At 38.3% G+C, this 25,837-nt stretch overlaps 1 protein-coding gene across 1 annotated transcript in view; it reads right to left on the bottom strand.

The window, feature by feature from the left end:
- The window catches only part of UBR1 (ubiquitin protein ligase E3 component n-recognin 1), a 119,949-nt gene extending 99,468 nt beyond the window's left edge, over positions 1-20,481 (bottom strand). Inside the window, exon 1 of the mRNA XM_043471437.1 lies at positions 20,270-20,481. Within this exon, the coding sequence (XP_043327372.1) occupies positions 20,270-20,350 (81 nt within the window). The 5' untranslated portion in view covers positions 20,351-20,481. The remainder of the gene's footprint in view (positions 1-20,269) is intronic.
- Positions 20,482-25,837: the final 5,356 nt, after the last annotated feature.

Here is a 25,837-nt window from a genome sequence, read left to right as displayed (position 1 = left end):
GAAAAAAATTATTTTTTCCATGTGATGAGAACTCTTAGGATTTACTCTCTAATAGTTTAATTATTTAAAGGAACCATAGCATTTAATGAGAGCTCAAAATGAAAGAGTGCCGGAGTTTTAGAACACAAAAAGCACTTATCATAAAATGAAAAGAAAAGATAAATCAACCAGAAAAAAAAAAAAAAAACTTTCTGCTCTTCAAAAGAAACTGTCACAGGTGGCTTTTTGCCATGCTTATTTGCACAGGAAAACATGTCAGCATCATTAAATCATTACAGAAATGCAAATTAAAACGGCAGTGAGATATCCCTATAAAACCTATTAAAGTGTAAGTAAAAAACTAAAATAAAAATTTGGCAATACCAAGTATCAACACAAATGCAGAAAACTTGGAAAGGAAAGGGACTCAAAATGTTATACCTCCACTTTACAAAAGAGTTCAGCAGTTTCTCACAAAGTTAAACATATACTTAACATCTGACCCAGCAATCAAACTCCTAGTTATCTACCCAAGAAATAAAAACTTATGTTCACAAAACACTTATACTTGAAAGTTACAGCAGCTTTATTCATAATTGCCCCAAACAAGAAATGACTCAGTTGTCCTTCAACTGGTGAATTATAAACAGTTTGTACATCCAAACCACAGGGTATTTAGCATACTCCTTTATTGCTCAGCAATAAAAGGACTGGATTATCAATCCATGCAACATCAGAAGAAGTCAAACTCAAAAAGATTACTTACTACCACCTCTTAGTAGTCGGGACTGTGTTCATGTTGACAGCATATATGTGAACTGAGCAAAGCCCATCTTTGGGCCAAATTCCTGACTCCCATTATAAGGGGTTTTAACAGATACTATATGTAGATTCCAATAATGCCACCTTTGTCTTCAATCAAGCAAGACAGCTTTCTAAGTACCCAGAAATGCCTTGTTAAAAGACATTCATGGGTTACTCATTGTCAATTTGGCCTTAAATGTGAGGCAATTACCTCAAACCACCCAGCCAGCCCAACATTTTTGATGCCATTAATAGCAGTCTTTAAATAGAGGCAGGAAAAACAGAACTCTCTAATCTCAAATCAGCATTGGCAATTCAGTCACACTTAATGGACATCATCAGATGGTCAATACTGAAATCATATTGATTATATTCTTTGCAGCCAAAGATGGAGAAGCTCTATACAGTCAGCAAAACAAGACTGGGAGCTGACTGTGGCTCAATCATGAACTCCTTATTGCCAAATTCAGACTTAAATTGAAGAAAGTAGGGAAAACCACTAGAACATTTAGGTATGACCTAAATCAAATCCCTTATGATTATATAGTGGATGTGACAAACAGATTCAAGGGATTAGATCTGATGGACAGAGTACCTACAGAACTATGGACAGAGGTTTGTGACAAGTACAGGAGGCAGGGATCAAGACCATCCCCAAGAAAAGGAAATGCAAAAAGCAAAATGGTTGTCTGAGGAGGCCTTACAAATGGCTATGAAAAGAAGAGAAGCAAAAGGCAAAGGAGAAAAGGAAAGATATACCCATTTGAATGCAGACTTCCAAAGAATAGCAAGGAGAGATAAGAAAGCCTTCCTCAGTAATCAATGCAAAGAAATAGAGGAAAACAATAGAATGGGAAAGACTAGAGATGTCCTCAAGAAAATTAGAAATACCAAGGGAACATACCAGGCAAAGATGGGCATAATAAAAGACAGAAATGGTATGGACCTAACAGAAGCAGAGGAAGAGATGGCAAGAATACACAGAAGAACTGCACAAAAAAGATCTTCACGACCCACATAATCATGATGGTGTGATCACTCACCTAGAGCCAAACATCCTGGAATGTGAAGTCAAGTGGGCCTTAGGAAGTATCACTATGAACAAAGCTAGTGGAGGTGATGGAATTCCAGTTGAGCTCTTTCAAATCCTAAAAGATGATCCTGTGAAAGTGCTGCACTCAATATGTCAGCAAATTTGGAAAACTCAGCAGTGGCCACAGGACTGGAAAAGGTCAGTTTTCATCCAATCCCAAAGAAAGGCAATGCCAAAGAATGCTCAAACTACTGCACAAATGCACTCATCTCACACGCTAGTAAAGTGATACTCAAAATTCTCCAAGCCAGGCTTCAACAGTATGTGAACCGTGAACTTCCAGATGTTCAAACTGGATTTAGAAAAGACAGGGTAACCAGAGATCAAATCACCAACATCCGCTGGATCATCGAAAAAGCAAGAGAGTTCCAGAAAACATCTATTTCCGCTTTATTGACTATTCCAAAGCCTTTGACTGTGTGGATTACAATAAACTGGAAAATTCTTAAAGAGATGGGCATACCAGACCACCTTACCTGCCTTCCGAGATATCTGTATGCAGGTCAAGAATCAAGTTAGAACAGGACATGAAAGAACAGACTGGTTCCAAATTGGGAAAGGAGTACATCAAGGTTGTATATTGTCACTCTGCTTATTTAACTTATATGCAGAGTACATTATGAGAAATGCTGGGCTGGATGAAGCACAAGCTGGAATCAAGATTGCTGGGAGAAATATCAATAACCTCAGATATGCAGATGACACGACCCTTATGGCAGAGAGTGAAGAGGAACTAAAGAGTCTCCTGACAAAAGTGAAAGAGGAGAGTGAAAAAGTTGGCTTAAAACTCAGCATTCAGAAAACTAAGATCATGGCATCTGGTCCCATCACTTCATGGCAAATAGATGGGGAAACAGTGGAAACAGTGGCAGACTATTTTCCTGGGCTCCAAAATCACTGCAGATGGTGATTGCAGCCATGAAATTAAAGGACGCTTACTCCTTGGAAGGAAAGTTATGACCAACCTAGATAGCATATTGAAAAGCAGAGACATTACTTTGTCAACAAAGGTCCATTTAGTCAAGGCTATGGTTTTCCAGTAGTCATGTACTGATGTGAGAGTTTGACTATAAAGAAAACTGAGCACAGAAGAATTAATGCTTTTGAACTGTGGTGTTGGAGAAGACTCTTGAAGTTCCTTGGACTGCAAAGAAATCCAACCAGTCCATTCAAAAGGAAATGAGTCCTGGTGTTCATTGGAAGGACTGATGTTGAAGTTGAAACTCCACCTGATGTGAAGAGCTGACTCATTTGAAAAGACCCTGATGCTGGGAAAGATTGAGGGCAGGAGGAGAAGGGGACAGCAGAGGATGAGATGGTTGGATGGCATCACCGACTCAATGGACATGGGTTTGGGTGGACTCTGGGAGTTGGTGACAGACAGGGAGGCCTGGCGTGGTGTGGTTCATGGGGTCACAAAGAGTTTGACACGACTGAGCGACTGAACTGAACCGAAAGGACTTAGAAGGAGACTTAACAGTAGCTGAGTTTAGGACTTACTGTAAAGATATACTAATAGTGTGGAATTAGCACTGTTGTATATCTATATTTATGAATGAAATTAAGACAGTTTAAAAATGAATCCATATATGTATGCAAAGTGAAGGCAAAAGTTGCTCAGTCGCGTCCGACTCTTTGCGACCCCATAGTCCATGGAATTCTCCAGGCCACAATACTGGAGTGGGTAGCCTTTCCCTTCCCCAGGGATCAAACCCAGGTCTCCCACATTGCAGGCGGATTCTTTCCCAGCTGAGCCACAGGGAAGCCCAAGAATACTGGAGTGGGTTGTCAATTGATTTTTTAAAAAAGGAAACCAACATAGTTCAAAAAAGACAGCAATTTTCAAAAATGGTGCAGGAGTAATTAGATATCCTAACTGAAAAAATTAACTTCAACCCATACTTCACACCATACACAAAAATTAATTGGAAATCGATCACAGATTTAAATGTAATAACTAAAACTGTAAAATTTCTTGATAAAAACATAGAAGAAAACTCTTTGATATCCTCTGGGAGGGCAAAGATTTCTTGGACAGGGCACAAAGAGCACTAACCATGAAAAAAAATGGATAAAACAGAATTAATCAAAATTAAAACTTTCTGTTTCTCAAAATAAACATGAATAACTGGTATCCAGTTTTGCTACTCACTGTGCATTTTTCAAATTTTCATACAATCAAACTGTGAAAGATAAATTTTAGAGCAGATATATATTAAAATGAATAAGGAAAACAACAGAATGGGAAAGACTAGAGATCTCTTCAAGAAAATTAGAGATACCAAGGGAACATTTCATGCAAAAATGGGCTCAATAAAGGACAGAAATGGTAGGGACCTAACAGAAGCAGAAGATACTAAGAAGAGGTGGCGAGAATACACAGAACTGTACAAAAAAGATCTTCACAACCCAGATAATCATGATGGTGTGATCACTTACCTAGAGCCAGACATCCTGGAATGTGAAGTCAAGTGGGCCTTAGAAAGCATCACTACAAACAAAGATAGTGGATGTGATGGACTTCCAGTTGAGCTATTTCAAATCTTAAAGGATGATGCTGTGAAAATGCTGCACTCAATATGCCAGCAAATTTGGAAAACTCAGCAGTGGCCACAGACTGGAAAAGGTCAGTTTTCATTCCAATCCCTAAGAAAGGCAATCCCAAAGAATGCTCAAACTACCGCACAATTGCACTCATCTCACACGCTAGTAAAGTAATGCTCAAAATTCTCCAAGCCAGGCTTCAGCAATACGTGAACCGAGAACTTCCAGATGTTCAAGCTGGTTTTAGAAAAGGCAGAGGAACCAGAGATCAAATTGCCAATATCCGCTGGATCATTCAAAAAGCAAGAGAGTTCCAGAAAAACATCTATTTCTGCTTTATTGATTATGCCAAAGCCTTTGACTGTGTGAATCACAATAAACTGTGGAAAATTCTGAAAGAGATGGGAATACCAGACCACCTGACCTGCCTCTTGAGAAACCTGTATGCAGGTCAGGAAGCAAGAGTTAGAACAGGACATGGAACAACAGACTGGTTCCAAATCGGGAAAGGAGTACGTCAAGGCTGTATATTGTCACCCTGCTTATTTAACTTATATGCAGAGTACATCATGAGAAATGCTGGGCTGGAAGAAGCACAAGCTGGAATCAAGATTGCCGGGAGAAATATCAATAACCTCAGATATGCAGATGACACCACCCTTATGGCAGAAAGTGAAGAGAACTAAAAAGCTCTTGATGAAAGTGAAAGAGGAGAGTGAAAAAGTTGGCTTAAAGCTTAACATTCAGAAAACTAAGATCATGGCATCTGGTCCCAACACTTCATGGAAATAGATGGGGAGACAGTGGAAACAGTGTCAGACTTTATTTTGGGGCTCCAAAATCATTGCAGATGGTGACTGCAGCCATGAAATTAACTGAACTGACTGAAACTTACTCCTTGGAAGGAAAGTTATGACCAACCTAGATAGCATATCAAAAAGCAGAGACATTACTTTGCCAACAAAGGTCCATCTAGTCAAGGCTATGGTTTTTCCAGTGGTCATGTATGGATGTGAGTTGGACTGTGAAGAAATCTGAGTGCTGAAAAATTGATGCTTTTGAACTGTGGTGTTGGAGAAGACTCTTGAGAGTCCCTTGGACTGCAAGGAGATCCAACCAGTCCATCCTAAAGCAGATCAGTCCTGGGTGTTCATTGGAAGGACTGATGTTGAAGCTGAAACTCCAATATTTTGGCCACCTCATGCGAAGAGTTGACTCATTGGAAAAGACCCTGATGCTGGGAAGGATTGGGGGCAGGAGGAGAAGGGGACGACAGAGGATGAGATGGCTAGATGGCATCACTGACTCGATGGACATGTGTTTGAGTAAACTCCGGGAGTTGGTGATGGACAGGGAGGCCTGGCGTGCTGTGATTCATGGGGTCGCAGAGAGTTGGACACGACTGAGCGACTGAACTGAACTGATGTTAAAATGAACATGTCCCTACTTCTTAAATTGAGCTACCGCTTCTATGAATTACATAGAAATAGGAGGCAACTATGAAGCATATTTATCATATACTAACCCAACTTGCCAACAGAGGATAGAGCACCCACCCACAGCTATCTACATAGCTAAAGTCCTGGCCCTTTCAGCATTCGAATATCCTGATCCCAAGAAGTAAGACTGACTGTTCAGGCCATTGGTAGTGTTACTGAAGTGAAAACTATCAAGAGAAATGAAAGAATCCTAGAAAAAATAATAGGGGTGGAAAACTAGGACTCTTCAGTCTTTAAAAACAAAGGCTAGATAACGTTTATAAAATCATGAAGAGTTCTGACAGGGTGAACACATACTTGTTCACTATATCTTAGAGTAAATAACAGGTGCCCCTTTGAAGTGTTAAAAAACAATTTTCAGGACAAAGAAAAGGAATCAGAAATCTATTCAACTATGATACACTCATAAAACTTGTCTAAGGAGTTTTATAAGCTGACATACAATTAGAATTAATCATTAACAAGGGAAAGGCATAAATCGAGAGACTGCAACTGTACTATATACATAAAATAGGTAACAAATAAGAACGTAGTGTATAGCACAGGGAACTCCACTCAATACTCTGTAATGGCCTATTATGGGAAAAGAATCTAAAGAGAGTGGATATATGTGCATGTGCGTGTGTCTGTGTATGTGTGTATATATATATATATATATATACATAAAACTCATTCACTTTGTGTATACCCGAAACTAACACAACATTGTAAATCAACTATACTCCAATAAAATTTTTTTTAAAAAAAGAATTTACATAAAGTTCCATCACAAGTAACTAAGGAAAGTTACAGATATTTGATTATACATAAGGCTGAGTTTGCTCTCCTGAAGCTCAATATGCCTCCATAAGTTCAACTCTATAAAACTCTATGTAAAACATATTATATTAGAATTAGGTATTATTGTAGAAATTAAATTAGCCTGTCCTCTCAGAAGGACAATTTTAATAATTATTAAAATTTTTAATTTATATAAACTTTGACTCAGAAATTCCCACTTCGAGGAATCTGTTCCTCAGATAAACTCAAATACGTAAAAAGAAATATATACAAGTATTTTATTTGCAGGATTATAATAATAAAAGGCTAGAAACAACTTAAATGTGCCATAACAAGAGCTGAATAAATCATGGCACACAAATTCAATGCAGCCATTATAAAAAAGGGAGGGGGCACAGGTTTAAATGTACTAATATAAAACCTTCTTCAAGCTATATGGTTAAATAAAAAGCAAACAGTACAAAACAGTGAATATTGTATGCTACCATTTATAAAGAAAGACGTGAAGAGAAGGAGATATATCAGTATATGCTCACACAAGAGTAGACAATTTCTGAAAGGGTTCAAAATACATTGTTAACAGCAGAAATAGGCCTCTATTTATTTTTCACTGTATAAACATTTTTACTATTTCATTTTTTTAACCATATGTATTATCTATCAAAAATCATCTTAAAGTTTTTTCAATCCACACATTTCATGTACAAAGTTATTCATAACACGAAAAAAATCTGAGTGTCTATCAATAAGGGAATAGTTTAAAGAAATGGAGGAAATCTATCATTTAACCAGATCTACTCAACTGTAAAAATATATGTATATATTCCATTGTGTCCACTATATCACTTGTAACTGTGAAAAAACAAAGTCCACCTAAATGTTTATCAATAAAGTGTACATCCACAGTATTATATGCAGTCAGAAGGTCAAAAAATACTGTAGACTGAAAAAAGCAAGTTTAAAATAATATAATTTCATTTTTGTAAAAGCAAAAACAAACCTCTAAATATTTATACATTTCTACACATTTGAGTTTCTTAATTCAACATGTACATATATGTAGAGATATATTTATATATCTGTATAGATACATGTATCATTAAGTTTCCTAAACACAGAATAAGTGTCTAGAAAGAGAAACATCAAATTGTTAACAGTGGTTATATGGAGAAAAGAACTGAGGGAAAGGTCTCAGAATTTTCACTTTTTACTTTAAACAATGTTATACTGTTTGACATTGTTTGACAAGTATTAATAATGCAATCAAGAGGGGGAAAAAAAAACTCTAAAAAAACCATAGGAGATACATCCATTAAAATGATGCCAAAAAGTCTCAAAGCGTCTCCCTTTAAGATACTTATTAAGAACAAAGGGAAAAGGCAGTAACTATAGAGAAACCTTGCAGATACCAACTTAACCAAGTGATTAAGATAAATATCACCAGTAATAAGAAATATTGATATCAAGAATCCCTTGATATGATATACTGAGAAGGATATGGTACCATTTTATGTTATTCTTGCCAAAAACATATACCCTCCTTCCAAACATAAGAGAATATCCAACCCAAACTGGGAACATTGTGCAAAGTAACTGCCCAATATTCTTGAGCAGTCTTGCTGAGGTCATTAAGAATAAGGAAAAATCAAGACACTGTTATAAACTGAAAGGAGACTATGGAGAAACTGAGACACTGTTACATACTGGATGAAACAAACAGGTGAGAGGTAAGGTAGTAACCTTGATAGGATCCTGGAAGAGAAGAAGGACATTAGTAGGAAAACTGGTAAAATTTGAATAAGGACTGTGTTTAGTTCGTAGAAATATGAACTTCCTAACCCTAATAACTGTACTATTTTATGTGAGATGCTAACATTAGGGGGTGCGGGGGTTAAGGATATAATGCAACTGCCTGTGCTACTTTTGTAAGTTTTCTTAAAGTCTAAAATGAGTTCAAAATAAGAAGTTTGAAAAAGAGAGATGATATTGAAGATGTCTATTTCCACCTAGTGGAAAGGCAGGAAAGATATACAGTTCATTAAAGTAGGTTACAAAGTAGCATGTATAAAATCTCATTTGGTTATATACTATATATATTATGGGAAAAAATTTAGTAGGAATATATACCAAAATGTTAACAGTAGTGAGTAGTGGGATTTTAGCATATTTTCATGGAATTTGTATGTTTGCTTACCTAATAACAAAATATTTACAGTGATTCCATATTTTGGGAGCAATTTTTTAATTATAAAATTAAAAATATTTTACTGAGACCTTTTTTAAAAAAACCAACTATACCTTCCAATATTCTAACTTCAATTTTTATATGGTACTCACAAACCAATAACTCATGTTTGCATACTTGACAATAACTGTAACTAGAAGATTTAACATTCTATGTTGTACCTGAAGTTCTTTTCTTCAAAGAGCATTTTTTAAAAAATTCTCTAAATATTTAGTACTATACACCAAAAACCTTTTTCTGTCCTATCTAATTATGGAAGGCACAGAACTAGTTTCTAATCTAGTTTTCAAGAGTGTTTTTAAGAACATGAGAAACTTGAGAATCACCAAAAACCTCAGGGATCTATTCTGGTTCAATCCCTTCATTTAAAACTGAGTTATAAGGAAAAAGTAAACTGGCTTGTCCAAGACTGAATACTAACTCTCAGGGTCAGGAACAGAAGTTCTGGGTATCCTGACTCTCAGAGTTCAGTGCTCATTCTACTTAATCAAATATAAAGACATAATTCATTTAAATTTACCCATAAGACTTGATCAATTTCACTTTAATAGTAAAACAAAAAAAAAAGCTTTGCCTTCTTTTTAAAATTTCCCTCTAAATAAAGCCTCTTTAGCTAGCAAATGCCTAACATTCATGGATACCACTAAATGTTCTTAAATTTTATCTCTGTCATTACACATCTCAGTCTGAGGAACCAACATTGTAAAATGCTATCTTTATAGAATTGGCTGGTTTGGACAGAATGTCTGGGTGTTGATGCCTTCAACACCTTCTCCACTGACTTTACCACTAGCTCTCTATCCTTCTACCTCACCTCTTCCTTAAAGTCCATTTAGTTCTAAACTCACCTCCATGAATACCTCACTAACCAACCTAAGGAAATTTCTCTCTCCCATAAGTCCAAAACAGCACTAACTAAGGAGGTACACATTCAGAACCTACATCTTTGCTAGATAACATTAGTTACCTTTAAATGCGGACATCAGGCCCCTTCAACCAGACTGTTAGCTCCCTGAGGGAAGGTACTTTACTTCCAAATCCTTGTATCCCCACAAGCCTATCTCAAGTACTTAACACAAGTTCTCAGTCATTGCTGAAAGCCATGGACTTCTTGCTAGAGAGAACAAAGCAAATAACATTAAACCTTCCAAAACTGTTTACAAAATTCTTACAGAAGATAAAGTACAATTATACTGTTTCACAAAAATCCTCTTCTAGATGACTGCCACAACTATGAAAACCTTTTTTCAGCTAAGGTTTCTTTCTTTTTTATCCTCGATAAGAAAAACTATTCAAGATGTACTTTACTGAGTGACATGTTCAGGAATTACTGGTGACTGGAGTGGGTTTGATTTTGTCTTTGGTTGGTTGCTTTTAGTATTTTCTCCAATTTGAGACACGATAAAGAATTTAAAATTTTCATATTCAGGGGAAAAAACTTTTTTTTTTCTCAATATTTAGATAAGGGAAGACTTTCCTAATTGACTGTTCTGTAAAAACAAGTTCTCACACACTTAAATTCTCAAACATTCCAAATATTTTCCTTGTCCTCATGGAGATTAAAGATATTCTTTCAACTGTGACCCAGGGACTGGGATGCCTGCTTGGGAACATCAGCCTGAAAACGGAACTTACTTTAAGTATACTAGGTCCCTTTTGTTCAAATCACAACTTACACTTCCTGAGATAACTGATGGACATCAACAGTCTTCAGAGGGCCTGCAATTCTGTTTCTAATTCCCCTGATTCAAAGGCATAACAAAATCTGGAGCCTGCAGAATTGCTCATAGCAAGTACTGGATTTGTAACTGGAACACCTCTAGGAACCAAGAAAATTTTTGGTTACACTAAAATTTTTTGTAATACTATCTGACAGATTTATGAAGTTTAAAAACAAGCAAACAACAAAAACCCTAGTTCACCCACTTATCCCATAGGGAAATTGTTTATACCTGATAATCAGCTCCCTAAGCCTGTCTAAAGACTTCCTCTCAGCCAGCTTCCATTCTTACAGCCCAAATTAAACCAAAATCTACCTTCCTGTAACTTTTAAGTTATGCTGCCTGAAATAATCCTGTTACAAGTTACTCTGCTCTTTCACCCAACAACCTATCAAATAAACGAAGATAAATATTAACTCCCATTAGTCTGTTTATTCCAGGGCTAAAAACAGGAAAGTAGAAACTAAAGAAAATTTGTTCATTCCTAGAAATGAAATTTAGCCATCCATAAAGACATGGTATCCAGACCACACTCCATGTTGATTACTCTTTCACAGAACATTTAAAATATACTTCTGTATTTCCCTTATCCTGGACACTAAGCTGCTTAAAGAGATTTTTTTTTTTTTTTTGCTTGCTTTCTTTCTTTTGGCAGTCATATCATGTTATGATGTAGTGAGTTTGCAAAAAACTAAAACCCTCAAACCAGTCACATACAAGAGATTTAGTCCTACACACAAATACCCAGTCCTAGACAAAAGGCTTTATTTTCATGGCAATTAAATCTCACCTTGTTAGTTGTAATGCAAAATCTAGCCTAAGGAGATGTGTGTGTGTCCTATAATATTATTATATCCTTATATTGTTTGTACATATGGTATGTCTACCATGTCTTCAAGGTATTGATAAAATTGTTGTTGTTTTGTTGTTGTCTAGTTGCTAAGTCATGTCCAATTCTTTTGCGAACCCATGGACTGTAGCCCACCAGGTTCCTCTGTCCATGGGATTTCCCAGACAAGAATACTGGAGTGGGTTGCCATTTCCTTTTCCAGAGCATCTTCCTGATACAGGGATCAAACCCAGGTCTCCTGCACTGGCAGGAGGATCCTTTACCACTGAGCCATCAGCCGGAATCAAATGGACAGTAAGTGTGACAACTAAGGCCCCTCTCTCTTCTTCCCTGTTGAAATAATATACGCATGCTGTCAGCATTCAGTCTTTGAAAGCATCCCATCCCTCCTAGGCCATTCTCTTCCCTTTTTCTCTGACCGCAGGTTCATACTCCAATTTTCAAAGCTCTCCTTAAAGTCTCTTGATGAATGAAATCTGGTTTCCTACACTATGGGGTACATATCTCATATTCTCTTTCTACTGTGTTGAATTAGTATTTCCAAATAAACTAAAATTCTTTCTCAGAGTATGTGTATATAAAAACATAAGTGGAAAAAAAAATACGTGGATAAATTAACAGATTTTTCCTCCTGTGGCTAAAGTCATTTCTAGCTTATCCAACTATACCAAAAGTTCAAAGGAGTTGTAAAAGGTAGTCCATAAAGACACATTAAGTGGCTATAGCCCTACTCCTCCAAACAAGTCAAAGAGACTTCATTCCAAAGAACAGCATTAAGTAAACTATTTGAAGGAGAATTATATTTAAGTGATGAACAGCAGACTCCATTCTGGACAGGGCCTATGTCATTCCTGAATAGCAAGGAGGCACTTAAGAGCAGCACAATAACTCTTCTGAGGTCTTTCAGTAGCATTTATTCAGGGCACTGTATTTCCATAAGCACTGAGCTTACTACAGAGTGTAACAACATTTTAAAAAAATAAAAGGACTGTACCAAATGCTTTTAAATAACCAACTCACCAAATAACTATTGGTTCTTCAATAGGAGGTATGTTAACCACATTATCTTGGAAGAACACGTAGGAGTTCATAGGCATCATTTGGGACTAAAGAGGCCTTAATAGTCTGTTTTAAGCCATCCGAGTTAAAAGCTTAGAGAAAATTGTTTCACAGAGCCCAACATATGATTAATGCCTTCAAAGAAATCTAAGGTAACCCTCAAAGCCAGCACACATAAAGCAAGGATGGGCAGATACACTAGTTCATCCTGTGTCACTGATTTATACACACATCTAGCCAGACAGACTCTCTACGCACTGCTGAGAATAAAAACCTCTTTATTTGCAGGACAATGTCTGTTATTAAACATAAGAAGTCACTCTCAAGCGCCAGCTCATCTATAGTAAGTTACTAGAAGGACTGAAGCTGTCACTCTTGACTTGTAGTTTTAGAACTTCATTTATGACTCTACAGAATTTGGTACTGAAAATCAGAATTCTCCCTAGCTGTCTACAACATAAACTAGGAGATGCTTATGGAAAAAAAGCAACAGGCACTAGGCCCTGCTGTGATCTGGTTGGAAAGCGCTTCAGTCTGGACTCAATAGACTTTGGTTTTCATCTTCGTCTTCTTACTCTAAGTGTGTTCTTACTACAGAAAGCTGTGCTCTGGCCTAAAACAATACAGATACAAATGTCTAAGGAAAAATGCCTCCACACTGAAAATGGTATATAACTTCTCACTCCTTCCTCTCTCAACATTTTAGAGTCAACTATCAACAAAAGACTATGTTATCTTTTAAAGATCCCCTGCACACATGAGAGTGTAGGTAACTTTTCTGTGATTTTTCATAATGATTACTGCACAAACATAACAATAATAAACTTGGGGAAAAAAACAAACAAACCCAAATCTCCCCATTTGGGCACAAAATAACTTCAGCAGCAATAGAAATCTCCTTTATTCTAATGTGGTGGTAGTTACATAGGTATATACATTTGTCAAAACTAATCAATCAAATGCTTCAAATGGAGAATTCCCTGGCAGTCCAGTGGTTAGGACTTCATGCTTTCACTGTCAATGGCCTGGGTTCAATCTCTGTTTGGGGAACTAAGGCCATAAAAACACCTAAAATGGATGCATTTTATGTACATAAATCATACCTCCATAATGTTGATAGTTTTTAAATCCTTCTTCAATTTTAAACTTTTAAGCCTCATTATCTCTTAACCCCTTCAACTCCTATTACCTTTGCTTCCACTTATGTTTCCTCATTCTTTCACTCATTCATTCATTAAAATTCACACACTCAATAAAAAATTTGAAGCACTGTGCTAGGTATCAGAGATACAGACGTGAACAAGAAACATTTCACGTTCTCAAGGAGTTTACTGTCTAGAAGGACAGTCGGAGAGTAAACAGGCAATGCCGAGTACAGCCTGAGACATGCTACATACGAGGAGTATATAAAGGAATGCACAGTGGTACATCTAACCTGGCTCTCCCACCACAAAAAACCTGATGTGCCTCCAAATGTTTCTCAAACTCCCAAATTCCCCTTTGTGACCGTAATCTTCAGTCCCTCCACTTATGCCAATTCCATAACCTTTAATACCTCAAATCCTACCAATTTCCCCAGAACTCCTGTTTTGGCTTTCCTTACCTCCCATTCATCCCAGGCTCCAAGGTTAGCCACTATCCTAATGTGTCCCTCATTCACCTCTCATTCTCCATCTACCATCTCCCTCCCCCAACCACTACAATCTTGCTAAAACAAATCACTTATGTGGATTCTCTTTTATTCACTGCTACTGCTGCTAAGTCACTTCAGTCGTGTCTGACTCTGTGGGACCCCATAGACGGCAGCCCACCAGGCTCCCCCGTCTCTGTAATTCTCTAGGCAAGAACACTGGAGTGGGTTGCCATTGCCTTCTCCAATGCATGAAAGTGAAAAGTGAAAGTGAAGTCGCTTTATTCGTTAGGAGTATATATATAAATGTCCGCTGTATCAAGCATATACCAGAACAGATCAGTGAACAAGTCAGACACAATCCTTTCCTTTATGGAACTTACTCCTGGTACGAGAAACAGACGTTTTTTGTGTTTTTTTCAGAACAGACATTTAAACAAATAAAGACAATACAGTAATTACAGATCATAAGTACATTGAAGGAAATAGAGTGCTTTGACAGAGAATGGTAAGAGGAACACATCTTTAGACAAGTATCAAGAAAAGGCAGAGGAAAAACACTACAAAGAACAGCATGCAAAGCACAGCCCTTGAAGTAAGACAGAGATTGGACTTATTTTAGAAACTAGGATGGCTAAAAGTGGATGAAGAAAGTAACAGAAATGAGGGGAGATGGAGGGACTGGATCAGGCAGGATCCTGAAGAACCTGTAATGAGTTTAGATTTTACTCCAAGTAGACAGGAAACCACTGAAGGATTTAGGCAGGAGATTGACATGATCTGATTTAGTCTTTAAAAGAGTACTCTGATTGCTCTGTGGAGAATGGACTGGAAGAGGGCAAAAACAGAAGCTAAGAGACCAGCTAAGAGACCACAGCAGTTGCCTAGGCAACAGATGGTGGCTAGGACTAGAGAGGGGGAGTGGAGAAAGAATGGTCTGTGTTCATGAGCTATCCGGGAAGCGTCACCTACTGAGGCAGGGATAACAAAACTTCGTCTGCCTCCCTTCTTTGCCCTCCCCCAAACTCGGTCTTTCCTCACAGTATATGACAAACGCATGCTCATGAATGCTAAAGTCAAAAACTGGGGATCCAGATGTCATGTTTCTTCCCTTTTCTCTCTTGCCTAATCCATAAACAAATCTTTCTACTTCTACCATACTTCCAAAATCTCCCTCCAATCCATCCACTTCTCTTCTCCAGTGACACTGCTCTAGCACAAGCCACCATCAGCTATGGCTTGGTTACTGGAGTTGCATCCTAATTGCTCCTCCATCTGAAACACTTTTCAGACATCCAAGTGGATATATCAGGAAGGCAGTTGGATCTGTGATTGTGGTGCTCAGAAGTGAGATGACCCAGAGATATAAATTTGGGAACTGAATGAATACAGATGGTATTTAAAGCCACAGAACTGGATGAAATCACAAGGACAGAGGATGAACACAGGGAAAAGAACAGAGTTTAGTACTGTATCAGGAGGCATCTTTTGAGATGGACTTAATAAAGAAAATCCAGTTAATGAAGATAGAAGGCAGAAGTTCTGTCAGACCACTCCACATACTATAAATTCCCAACCGCTGTCAGTCTTCACCTTCCTAGACCCAGTAAACCACCTTCTCCCAGAAACTACCCCCGTAACACTGCACTACTCTCCTCTCCTACCTGCTTGGCTGCTGCCCTTCTAGGTCCTTCACCACTTCCTACCCCTGAAATTTAATCATTCCTGTCTCCTTCCTCTTCTCCTTCACTTCCTACCTCTCTCTCCAACTGTCTCTCTCTGTGTATGTACACATACACACACACACACACACACACACACACACACACACTCCTCCTCAAAGATCTTATCCATCCCTACATCCTCAACTTACAACTCTACACTGAGAACTTCCAAATTTTTCTGGCTAAGCCTTAACTTTAAGTGTGGCCTACAGACCAGGACTTCATTCAAACGGCATGCTTGGGAAAATGGAAATTCTCAGACCCCACCCCAGACCAACAGAATCAAGTCTCCTAATGATTCTTAAGCAATGGCTAATCAAATAAATGTCCAATAATTCATACCCATTATTTCTAATACTCTAACATTCTAACAGCTGTGAAAAGAAGTGAAAAGCAAAGGAGAAAAGGAAAGATACACCCATTTGAACGCAGAGTTCCAAAGAATAGCAAGGAGAGATAAGAAAGCCTTCCTCAGTGATCAGTGCAAAGAAGCAGAGGAAAAGAATAGAATGGGAAAGACTAGAGATCTCTTCAAGAAAATTAGAGATACCAAGGGAACATTTCATGAAAAGATGGGCTCAGTAAAGGACAGAAATGGTATGGACCTAAGAGAAGCAGAAGATATTAAGAAGAGGGGGCAAGAATACACAGAAGAACTGTACAAAAAAGATCTTCATGACCCAGATAATCATGATGGTGTGATCACTTACCTAGAGCCAGACATCCTGGAATGTGAAGTCAAGTGGGCCTTAGGAAGCATCATTTTGAACAAAGCTAGTGGAGGTGATGGAATTCCAGTTGAGCTCTTTCAAATCCTAAAAGATGATGCCTCAGCAGAAGCCACAGGACTGGAAAAGGTCAGTTTTCATTCCAATCCCAAAGAAAGGCAATGACAAAGAATGCTCAAACTACTGCACAATTGCACTCATCTCATACGCTAGCAAAGTAACGATCAAAATTCTCCAAGCCAGGCTTCAGCAATATGTGAGCCGTGAACTTCCAGATGTTCAAGCTGGTTTTAGAAAAGGCAGAGGAACCAGAGATCAAATTGCCAACATCTGCTGGATCATTGAAAAAGCAAAAGAGTTCCAGAAAAACATCCATTTCTGCTTTATTGAGTATACCAAAGCCTTTGACTGTGTGAATCACAATAAACTGTGGAAAATTCTGAAAGAGATGGGAATACCAGACCACCTGACCTGTCTCTTGAGAAATCTGTATGCAGGCCAGGAAGCAACAGTTAGAACTGGACATGGAACAACAGACTGGTTCCAAATCGGGAAAGGAGTACGTCAGGGCTGTATATTGTCACCCTGCTTATTTAACTTATATGCAGAGTACATCATGAGAAATGCTGGGCTGGGCGAAGCACAGCTGGAATCAACATTTCTGGGAGAAATATCAATAGCCTCAGATATGCAGATGACACCACCCTTATGGCAGAGAGTGAAAGGAACTCAAGAGCCTCTTGATGAAAGTGAAAGAGGAGAGTGAAAAAGTTGGCTTAAAGCTCAACATTCAGAAAACTAACATCATGGCATCCGGTCCCATCACTTCATGGGAAATAGATGGGGAAACAGTGGCTGACTTTGTTCTTCTGGGCTCCAAAATCACTGCAGATGGTGATTGCAGCCATGAAATTAAAAGACGCTTACTCCTTGGAAGGAAAGTTATGACCAACCTAGACAGCATATTAAAAAGCAGAGACATTACTTTGCCAACAAAGGTCCATCTAGTCAAGGCTATGGTTTTTCCAGTGGTCATGTATGGATGTGAGAATTGGATTGTAAAGAAAGCTGAGCACTGAAGAATTGATGCTTTTGAACTGCGGTGGTGGAGAAGACTCTTGAGAGTCCCTTGCATTGCAAGGAGATCCAACAGGTCCATTCTACAAGAGATCAGTCCTGGTTGTCCACTGGAACGACTGATGAAGCTGAAACTCCAAAAGTTTGGCCACCTGATGTGAAGAACTGACTGACTGGAAAAGACCCTGATGCTGGGAAAGATTGAGGGCAGGAGGAGAAGGGGATGACAGAGGATGAGAGGGTTGGATGGCATCACTGACTCAATGGACATGAGTTGGGGTAACCTCCGGGAGTTGGTGATGGACAGGGAGGCCTGGCGTGCTGCAGTCCATGGGGTTGCAAAGAGTCGGACATGACTGAGCGATTGAACTGAACATTCTGATTGCATGTTATGTGACATCAGAAATTTGAGAAACTTCATGCCTGTTGATAGCAATATGACAAAAAACAAGCTTTCTAAGAAGGAAGTTTGATATAAGAAAAATAGAAATAATAAAACCCAGGGACAAGACTCTAATGGAATTGGTACGATTTCTTAAACCTTTGTAACTGTGCCATATTTACTATTTTTGTTTTCCCCTGCCTCCCAATGGCAATTTAAACTCACATTATTCAAATGTTAAAGAATCTCTGTGCCTCTTTTGCTTAATTAAAAAGAATAAGTAAACTGGAAAGCTTGTATCTCACTCCACAGTCAGGATAAAATTGAAAATGGTATTTTTTTTTTTTATATTTGTTTTTATTTCTTTCTTTGATTGTTTTGGGTCTTAGTTGCAGCATGTGGGATCTACTTCCCTGACCAGGGATCGAACCCCAGGCCCCCCTGCATGGGGAACATGGAGCCTTAGCCATTGGACCACCAGGGAAGTCCGAAAATGGTATTTTAAAAAAGAACAGGAAAGTAGGAAGATGTCTGGAGTTCTAAAGTAGGTAGAGAGATCCAAGCTAAAAAAGTAATATGGAGGCTTACCACTCACAGGTCTTCATTCACCCTCTCTTGTTTGTTACCAGTGTCTCTAGAGTGTGAGTAACCTGAGGCTACTACATTTCTCTTGTCATTTACCTACTATCTTGCAAAACTCAAAGTCTTGCCCAAAGAAATCTAATGTATCTTGAAGAGTTTGCAACATAATTCCAGCTCGACTCCTGTACCATTATCTACTGTTCTAAGTAAATCCAGTCCAGACTGATGAGGTTTTATTGCATCACCTGCAAGGAATTAACGTATCAAAGTTTTAAATAAATGCTTGTCATCTTTAGCAACACAAAACTACAGTTAACACTTCTGACCACAGCAGTTTCTCCACTCCTTCAAAGATGTAAAATGCACAGGTTTACATTATGACCAGATGTTTCAGCTGCTTCTAAAGTTTCCCTATCTTCCTACTTCTTATCATCCCAAACATATGCTTCCTCCTTTAAGAGGGTGAAATGAGGTTGAACTGTGACTTGGGTTAGAGAATGGTTGCAAGCACTGCCCTAGCTGATGGCCAAACCCTTATTCCAACTTCTTCCCCATCTGACTTTTATCTTCCAGCCCGTCTCTTCAGTCCCTGAGGTGGACTCTCATTTCTGGAGCTCACTCTGTTCTCTCATAAAACAAAACTCAAGTGTCTGCAGGGGTAAAATACTTTAAAAAGTGCTTTTATTAAAACTGCAAACGAAAGAAACATCAGAAAGAAGTGCACATCCCACACTTTTCTACATGCACTAATAAAAGACCAATCAATAAAACTCAACATCAAGCAGTGACCAGTAGTTGAGTATTTTCTATGTTATCTCCCCACTAGGTGCCTGGGGATATCCAGAACATTCCCAAGTGTTGCCCCCTACTTCTTATCCTCCTCAGTCAGCTTTCTGCCTGCAGTCAGACTACTGACTCACATTTACTATCTCTGCCTTCTCATTTACCCCACCCCTCAAATATAAGGGAAAAACGTAGATGCCGATATTAATTAATGGTATCGCTCTGACCTGAAATGTCTGAACATCCCCTTTTCACCTTTAAAAAACAACGGTAGAAGACGGGTTTCTCCACTGAGGACTGGGCCTGGGTTCTAAAGATACTACAGCGATGTGCTACCCACCGTATCTTGACATGAGTTGACAGTGGCAGCATTCCCTGCCACTATCAGACCCCACCCAGGCAGCTATGCAATACAACACTAGGTGCTGCGTCCTGGACTCCTATCGTCAGGAGGGGTTAACACTGCGTCTATCGGAAAATGGCTCGTCCTCCAAAACCCCCGTACCAGATCATCTAATAACATTACTATTTCTTTCCACATCAGGATAGAGACATGCTTGAACTTGTCAAGGCTAATAAATTACAAAGTCATTATATTCCAGAGAACTGTCCGGCAGGAATGTGAGTGATGACTAACTTTTTATTCTGTGGCTTCCATCCAGATCAATCCACACGACTCCCCATTCCTGTAGCTACCATAAAGGGTGAAGCCCCACATCCTCGTGAGCGCGGTAGGAAGGGACTGGGGTGGGGGGAGGTTACAAAAGGAACTGGCCTTCAGGGACTTACAGACGCCAGTTGCTGAGGGGTCTGCGGCAACTCCGTGCTGACTTCCATCCTCTCTGTGTCCCCAGCCTCCTCGTCCGCCATCTTGAGGGAAACTGACGCCCGCAGTTCCAGACCCCCCGCCAAAGGCGAGTGGAAACCTGTGGCCGGTCCCAGAGACAAGGGGCGACACTTTTACGACGGCCCCTGAAGTTGGGTTTGACGCAGAATCGAAGAGCGACTTCCGGTCCGCTTCCCGGAAGCAGGCGTCACGGCCGGTGTGGCTGGAGGCTTCCCCTGTTTTCTTAGTCACTGGGCTGAGTGAATTAGTGTCCTGGTGGTTTCGATGCTGGGAACTGTTGGATCTACGAGGTAAAAAGCAAATTCAACGTCCATTATAAAAGAAAAAAAAAAAAAGAAAACTGTAGAAGCTAAGTGACAACCTGCCATGGTTCTCTTTCTGGTCGGGTTGTTGTGGGTGTGTTTTGCTTCCAGAAGTACCTGCACTGGTTCTCCAGAGCCTACAAAAAATGGGAAAAAAAAAAAAAAAACAACAACAACTCAAAGGTTAAGCTCTGTTTAGGAATGTAACCTGTGGCCACTTCCACATGCACGCAAGAAAGCTTGTACCCCAGCAGTTCTTGGGAGAGGTGGAAGAAATAACGAAAAATTGGAAACGTAGTCATTCATCGGTAGAGAAAAGACGAAATAAATCGTGGTATGTCCGCATTATGGAACATCAAGTAGCTCTTAAAAACAACAGAGTATCTCTATGTAATACGGTAAAGATAAAGGGGAGGGGAAAGCAATCAAGTTGCCGCAAACCATGTTTTGGCGCTTAGATACATTTTACATAGTTACTTTTTAAATGCGAAAGAAACAATGTTGAAAGGGAAGAGAGTAAACTATCAACGATTCTGAGAAACAGGAGAGTCTTCTGTAGTGTACTAAATTGTTGACAAATAAGTAACTTTAAAATGTATTTTTTAACAAAAGGAAAAAATAAAGCTAACGCTCTGGAAAGAATAAACAGTAGTTAACTATTTGGGAAAAGATTAAATTAGATCTTTATCTCAAATAGTATATAAAAATAAAGAATTGAGGTGTTAACTGCTTTAAGAAAGTAAGACGTAAATACATTTTATAGTATTGGGATGGAGAAGGTTTTTTAAAGCATGACAGAAAAGGCAGAAAATATACAATATAGAAAATATTAAAAGGCAGAAAATAGAGACAAATAGTATAAAAAGACTGGGTGCATGAATGCATGCTAAGTGGCTTCATTCGTGTCCGACTCTTTGCGACCCCATGGACAGCAGCCCACCAGGCTCCTCTGTCCACGGGATTCTCCAGGCAAGAATACTGGAGTGGGTTACCATTTCCTTCTCCTATTTAATCGCTGTCACGTCTAACTCTTTGGAATCCCATGGACCATGGCCCACCAGACCCCTCTGTCCATGGGATTTCCCAGGCAAGAATGCCATTTCCTTCTCCAAAAAGAGTGAGTAGGTAATTCCGAAAAAGATAGGCAATTTCATCAAAATTAAAAATTTACACATAAAAATAAATTAAGCAAATTTTAAAAGTGAAAAAAAACCTGGGTAGAAATTCCTACACACTCAGACCAAAGGATACAATCCCAAGAAGGCTTCCAATTTTGAAAATGGACAACATACATAAGTACTCACCAATTTTTATAAATATATGAAAAAAACCTAACTAGTAAGTAAATAAATGCAAATTAAGGAAAAATGGAATTCACTTACTGCCTGTAAATTTGGTAACCTTTTTTTTTTTTCTTAAAGATAGTCACCAGTGTTGATAAGTGGAAGGGTACTTATATACTGTTATGTAAAATGCAAGTGTAAATTGGTAAACCTGCAGGAAAACAATGTGGCAATATTCAGGATTCTTTTTTTTAAAATGTGTACTCCTTGGCTTGGTAGTTGCATTTTTAAGACTATATCCTGGAGAAATAATTCAGGATCAAGTGAAGTTTTAGCTACATCATTATTGGCAATGGAGAAAAATTACAAATAACTTAGTTGCCCTCAATAAAGGACACTGGCTAAACTACAGTCACACATACAATGTAATACCCTGCAGCCTTTAGAAGTACGGTAGAACATTGGTTCTTAAAGTGTGGTCCACAGACCCCATGAGGGTTCCTAAGATTGGAAAAGTTCGTGAGGTAAAAACTTTTTGTGGTAATGGTGAAGAAGCCATGTGCCTTTTTTAAAGAAAAACATGTTGGTGTTTGTAATTACTGTTGCAGAAGCAATGGTGGGTGAAACTTGGCTGCAGCACAAAATAAAGGCAGTGACACCAACAGCAACTAGTCCCTGAAGTCACTAGTCATTTCTTCACCACCTTTCTTTATCTTGCTTAAAAAGAATGGGAGTGGGGAGGGTGAGGAGCCTGTTTCCCTTAACAGTGTTCTTGATGCAACAGTAAAAATTACTAATTTTATTAAATCTCAATCTGTGAGTCTTCTAATAGTCTGTATAATGAACAGGGAAGTATACATAAAGCTTTTCTGCTATATCCAAAGTGTTACAGTTGACTTAAAGAGAAGCACTTCTGTGATGGAGTTGCTAGCTGAACCAGCCACCTTTATCATGGAACACTATATTTATTTAAAACCACTGACAGGTAATCTACGGTTATTCAGACTTAGGTATTTGGCAGGCACTTTCTCAGATATGAACAAATATGCCTTTCTCTTCAAGGAAGATATTTTTTGTCTATAATAAAATTCTAGCTTTCAAGTGAATGTTTTGTGGAGAACTTGTGTCTGCCACTGTGAATTTGACAAAGTCTTAGTGAATTTGGTGGGATATTAAAACATAATATTGTGTAGTATTGTATAATGAAAAGTATTGACATTTGGAAGATCCATATAAGTCAATGAACCAGTATTTTCTAAATGACAAATACAGGATGTTATGAAATCCAGCATGGGTAAAAAAGATCTGTTCAAATTGCTAAATAGACCAGTAGAATTCAATGTTATGGAGTACAAAAATTTCAGATTCCACATTGAATTAATCTGTAAGATTTTGCTATTGGACCAGTTCTGGTGTAGCTTCAAAGAGTAATATCCACAGTTATCTGAAAACACACTCCTTCTTTTTCCAACTATGTATCTGTTTGAGGCCAGAGCGTCTTCATATCTTTGAACAAAAACAACATGTTACAGTAGATTGAATGAAGAAATAGATATGAGAACCCAATTGTCTTCTGTTAAAAAGATTTGCAAAAATGTGAAACATCGCCAAACTTTTTGTTTGTTTTGGAAAACCTGTTTTTCATTTATAAATGTTGTTTATTTTAACATAGATTGGCAGTTTATTTTAGACAAATTGTTATTTGTAAATTTTACTCAGTTTTAGTTTCTAATACAGTATATATCAACAGATCAACATAAACAGAAAAATTTTGAGTTACCTAAATTTTAAAGAGTGTAAAAATATCTTGAGTCCACAATTTGAGAGCCACTGTCATAGAGGCATTCTTACTGACTTGGGATGGTATTGGCCCAACATATTATTGTGTGGAAAAACCAAGTTGCTAAAACAGTATGATTCTATCTTGGTAAGACAAATGCACCTAGATATTTAATGAATACTAATCACCAAAATATTAATCTTAGTTACCCTGAGTTGCAAAATTGTGGAAATTTTATTTTTCTACTTTGTGTATTTTCTTGTTTTTCTTACAATAAGTGTTTATTACTTGTTTAAAATTTAAATCTACTTCTTTTTTAAGTTAGAAAAATTACTGAATACCCAGCTAGCTAACTAGATAGTAGATATAGACACCCAATCTATCCAGATCACAAATTTCCCTTGCCAATGTCTTCCCTGATCTAACCCATTGTAGTGGGGTCTTTGCCTCTTCTTGGAGGAACTAGTAGCTCTACAGCTTTAATTTGTTAGTTCCTTAAGTGCAGGAACCAAGCTATATACATAGAAATGTCAACTACTATGTTAAAGATTTTGATGCATGTTAAAGTTTAACTCTCGGGATGTCCCTGGTGGTCCAGTGGCTAAGACTCTGTGCTCCCGATGCCAAGGGCCAGGGTTTGGTCCCTGGTCAGGGAACTAGATCCCACATGCCACAAATAAGAGTTTGCATACTGCAATTAAAGATCCTGTGTGCCACAACTAAGACCCAGTGCAGCCAAATAAATAAATATTCAAAAATTATATACACACTCTCAAAAGAATCCTATGATGTTCCTGTTATCACCATTGTACAGTCAAAGAAATTACAGCTTGAACAAGGGAGATTACTTGTTCAAACCTGAAATTGGTAAGTAACAAAATGTAGATTCAAAACCTAGGTCTGGGGACTTCCTTGGTGGTGCAGTGGGTAAGACTCTGCTTGCCAGTGCAGGGGACATGGGTTCAATCCTTGGTCCGGGAAGATTTCACATACTGAGAAGCAACTAACTAAGCTCATGAGCCACAACTGTAGCCTGCACACCTAGAGCCTGTGCTCCGCAACGAGAAGCCACTGCAAAGAGAAGCCCGCATACCACAGTGGAGAGTAGCCCTGCTCTCCACAACTAGAGAAAGCCCTCTCAAAGCAATGAAGATCCAGCACAGCCAAAAAAGAAAAAAAAAGAGCCCCAAACCTAGATCTGACTGGCTTCAAAAATTGTAACTTTGAGCACTTCAGTCTCCTACCTCCTATTTAAGAAAGAGACAAAAAGAAGGAAAGAAAGAAAGAGGGCAGAATAAAGAAATTTAAGTCTCTTTTTTACCACTTTCTATGTTATAAATGTCTTCATTAGGTATCTGGCACACATTTAACATCCTAGTGCATTTATATTAGACATTTTACAGGGCATAATAAATCACAAGTTATATAAACTTAGATTTATCATTGCCTTTTCTGATCTAGACAAAGGTGTGATTTGGCCTAGTTTAGAATAGAATTATGAATTTCTTTGATTCTTATACAGAAACATACTTCTTTTTTTAATTAATGTCAGTTCACAGTAACTTTTGTGAGTAAATAAGCTACACAATCATTTTTCAGGTCCCATTTTACTGTTTGAAGTGTTATCAACAACTGATACTTTCTGGATTCTCCAGGATGACATAGTTGGGACAGCCATGCTCAGAATGGTTTTCCTTAGACTCCTCATTTATGGGTTGTACTAGAGGTTTTCAACCCTGGTTACACATTCAGTTCAGTTCAGTCCCTCAGTCTTGTCCGACTCTTTGCAACCCCATGGACTGCAGGCTTTTCTGTCCATCACCAACTACTAGAGCTTACTCAAACTCATGTCCATTGAGTCAGTGATGCCATCCAACCATCTCATCCTCTGTCGTTCCCTTCTCCTCCTGCCTTCAATCTTGCCCAGCATCAGGGTCTTTTCCAGTGAGTCAGAATTGGTTACACCTTAGGATCTTCCTAATACCGGGCTTCATTCTAGTGATTTTGATTTAATTAGAAAGGGGTGAAACTGAAGTGTTCATTTTTTTAAACCTCTCCCAAGTGATCTTAATGAGCAATCAGGAACCCTAAGGTGATTCCATTATATATGTATGCATTTTTTTTAAACTTTAAACATTTTATTTT

The sequence above is a fragment of the Cervus canadensis genome, chromosome 6 (genome assembly GCF_019320065.1).
Source record: "Cervus canadensis isolate Bull #8, Minnesota chromosome 6, ASM1932006v1, whole genome shotgun sequence".
Taxonomy (NCBI): domain Eukaryota; kingdom Metazoa; phylum Chordata; class Mammalia; order Artiodactyla; family Cervidae; genus Cervus; species Cervus canadensis.
The sequence above is the reverse complement of the archived record's forward strand: the minus strand, read 5'-3'. Positions and strand labels throughout refer to the sequence as shown.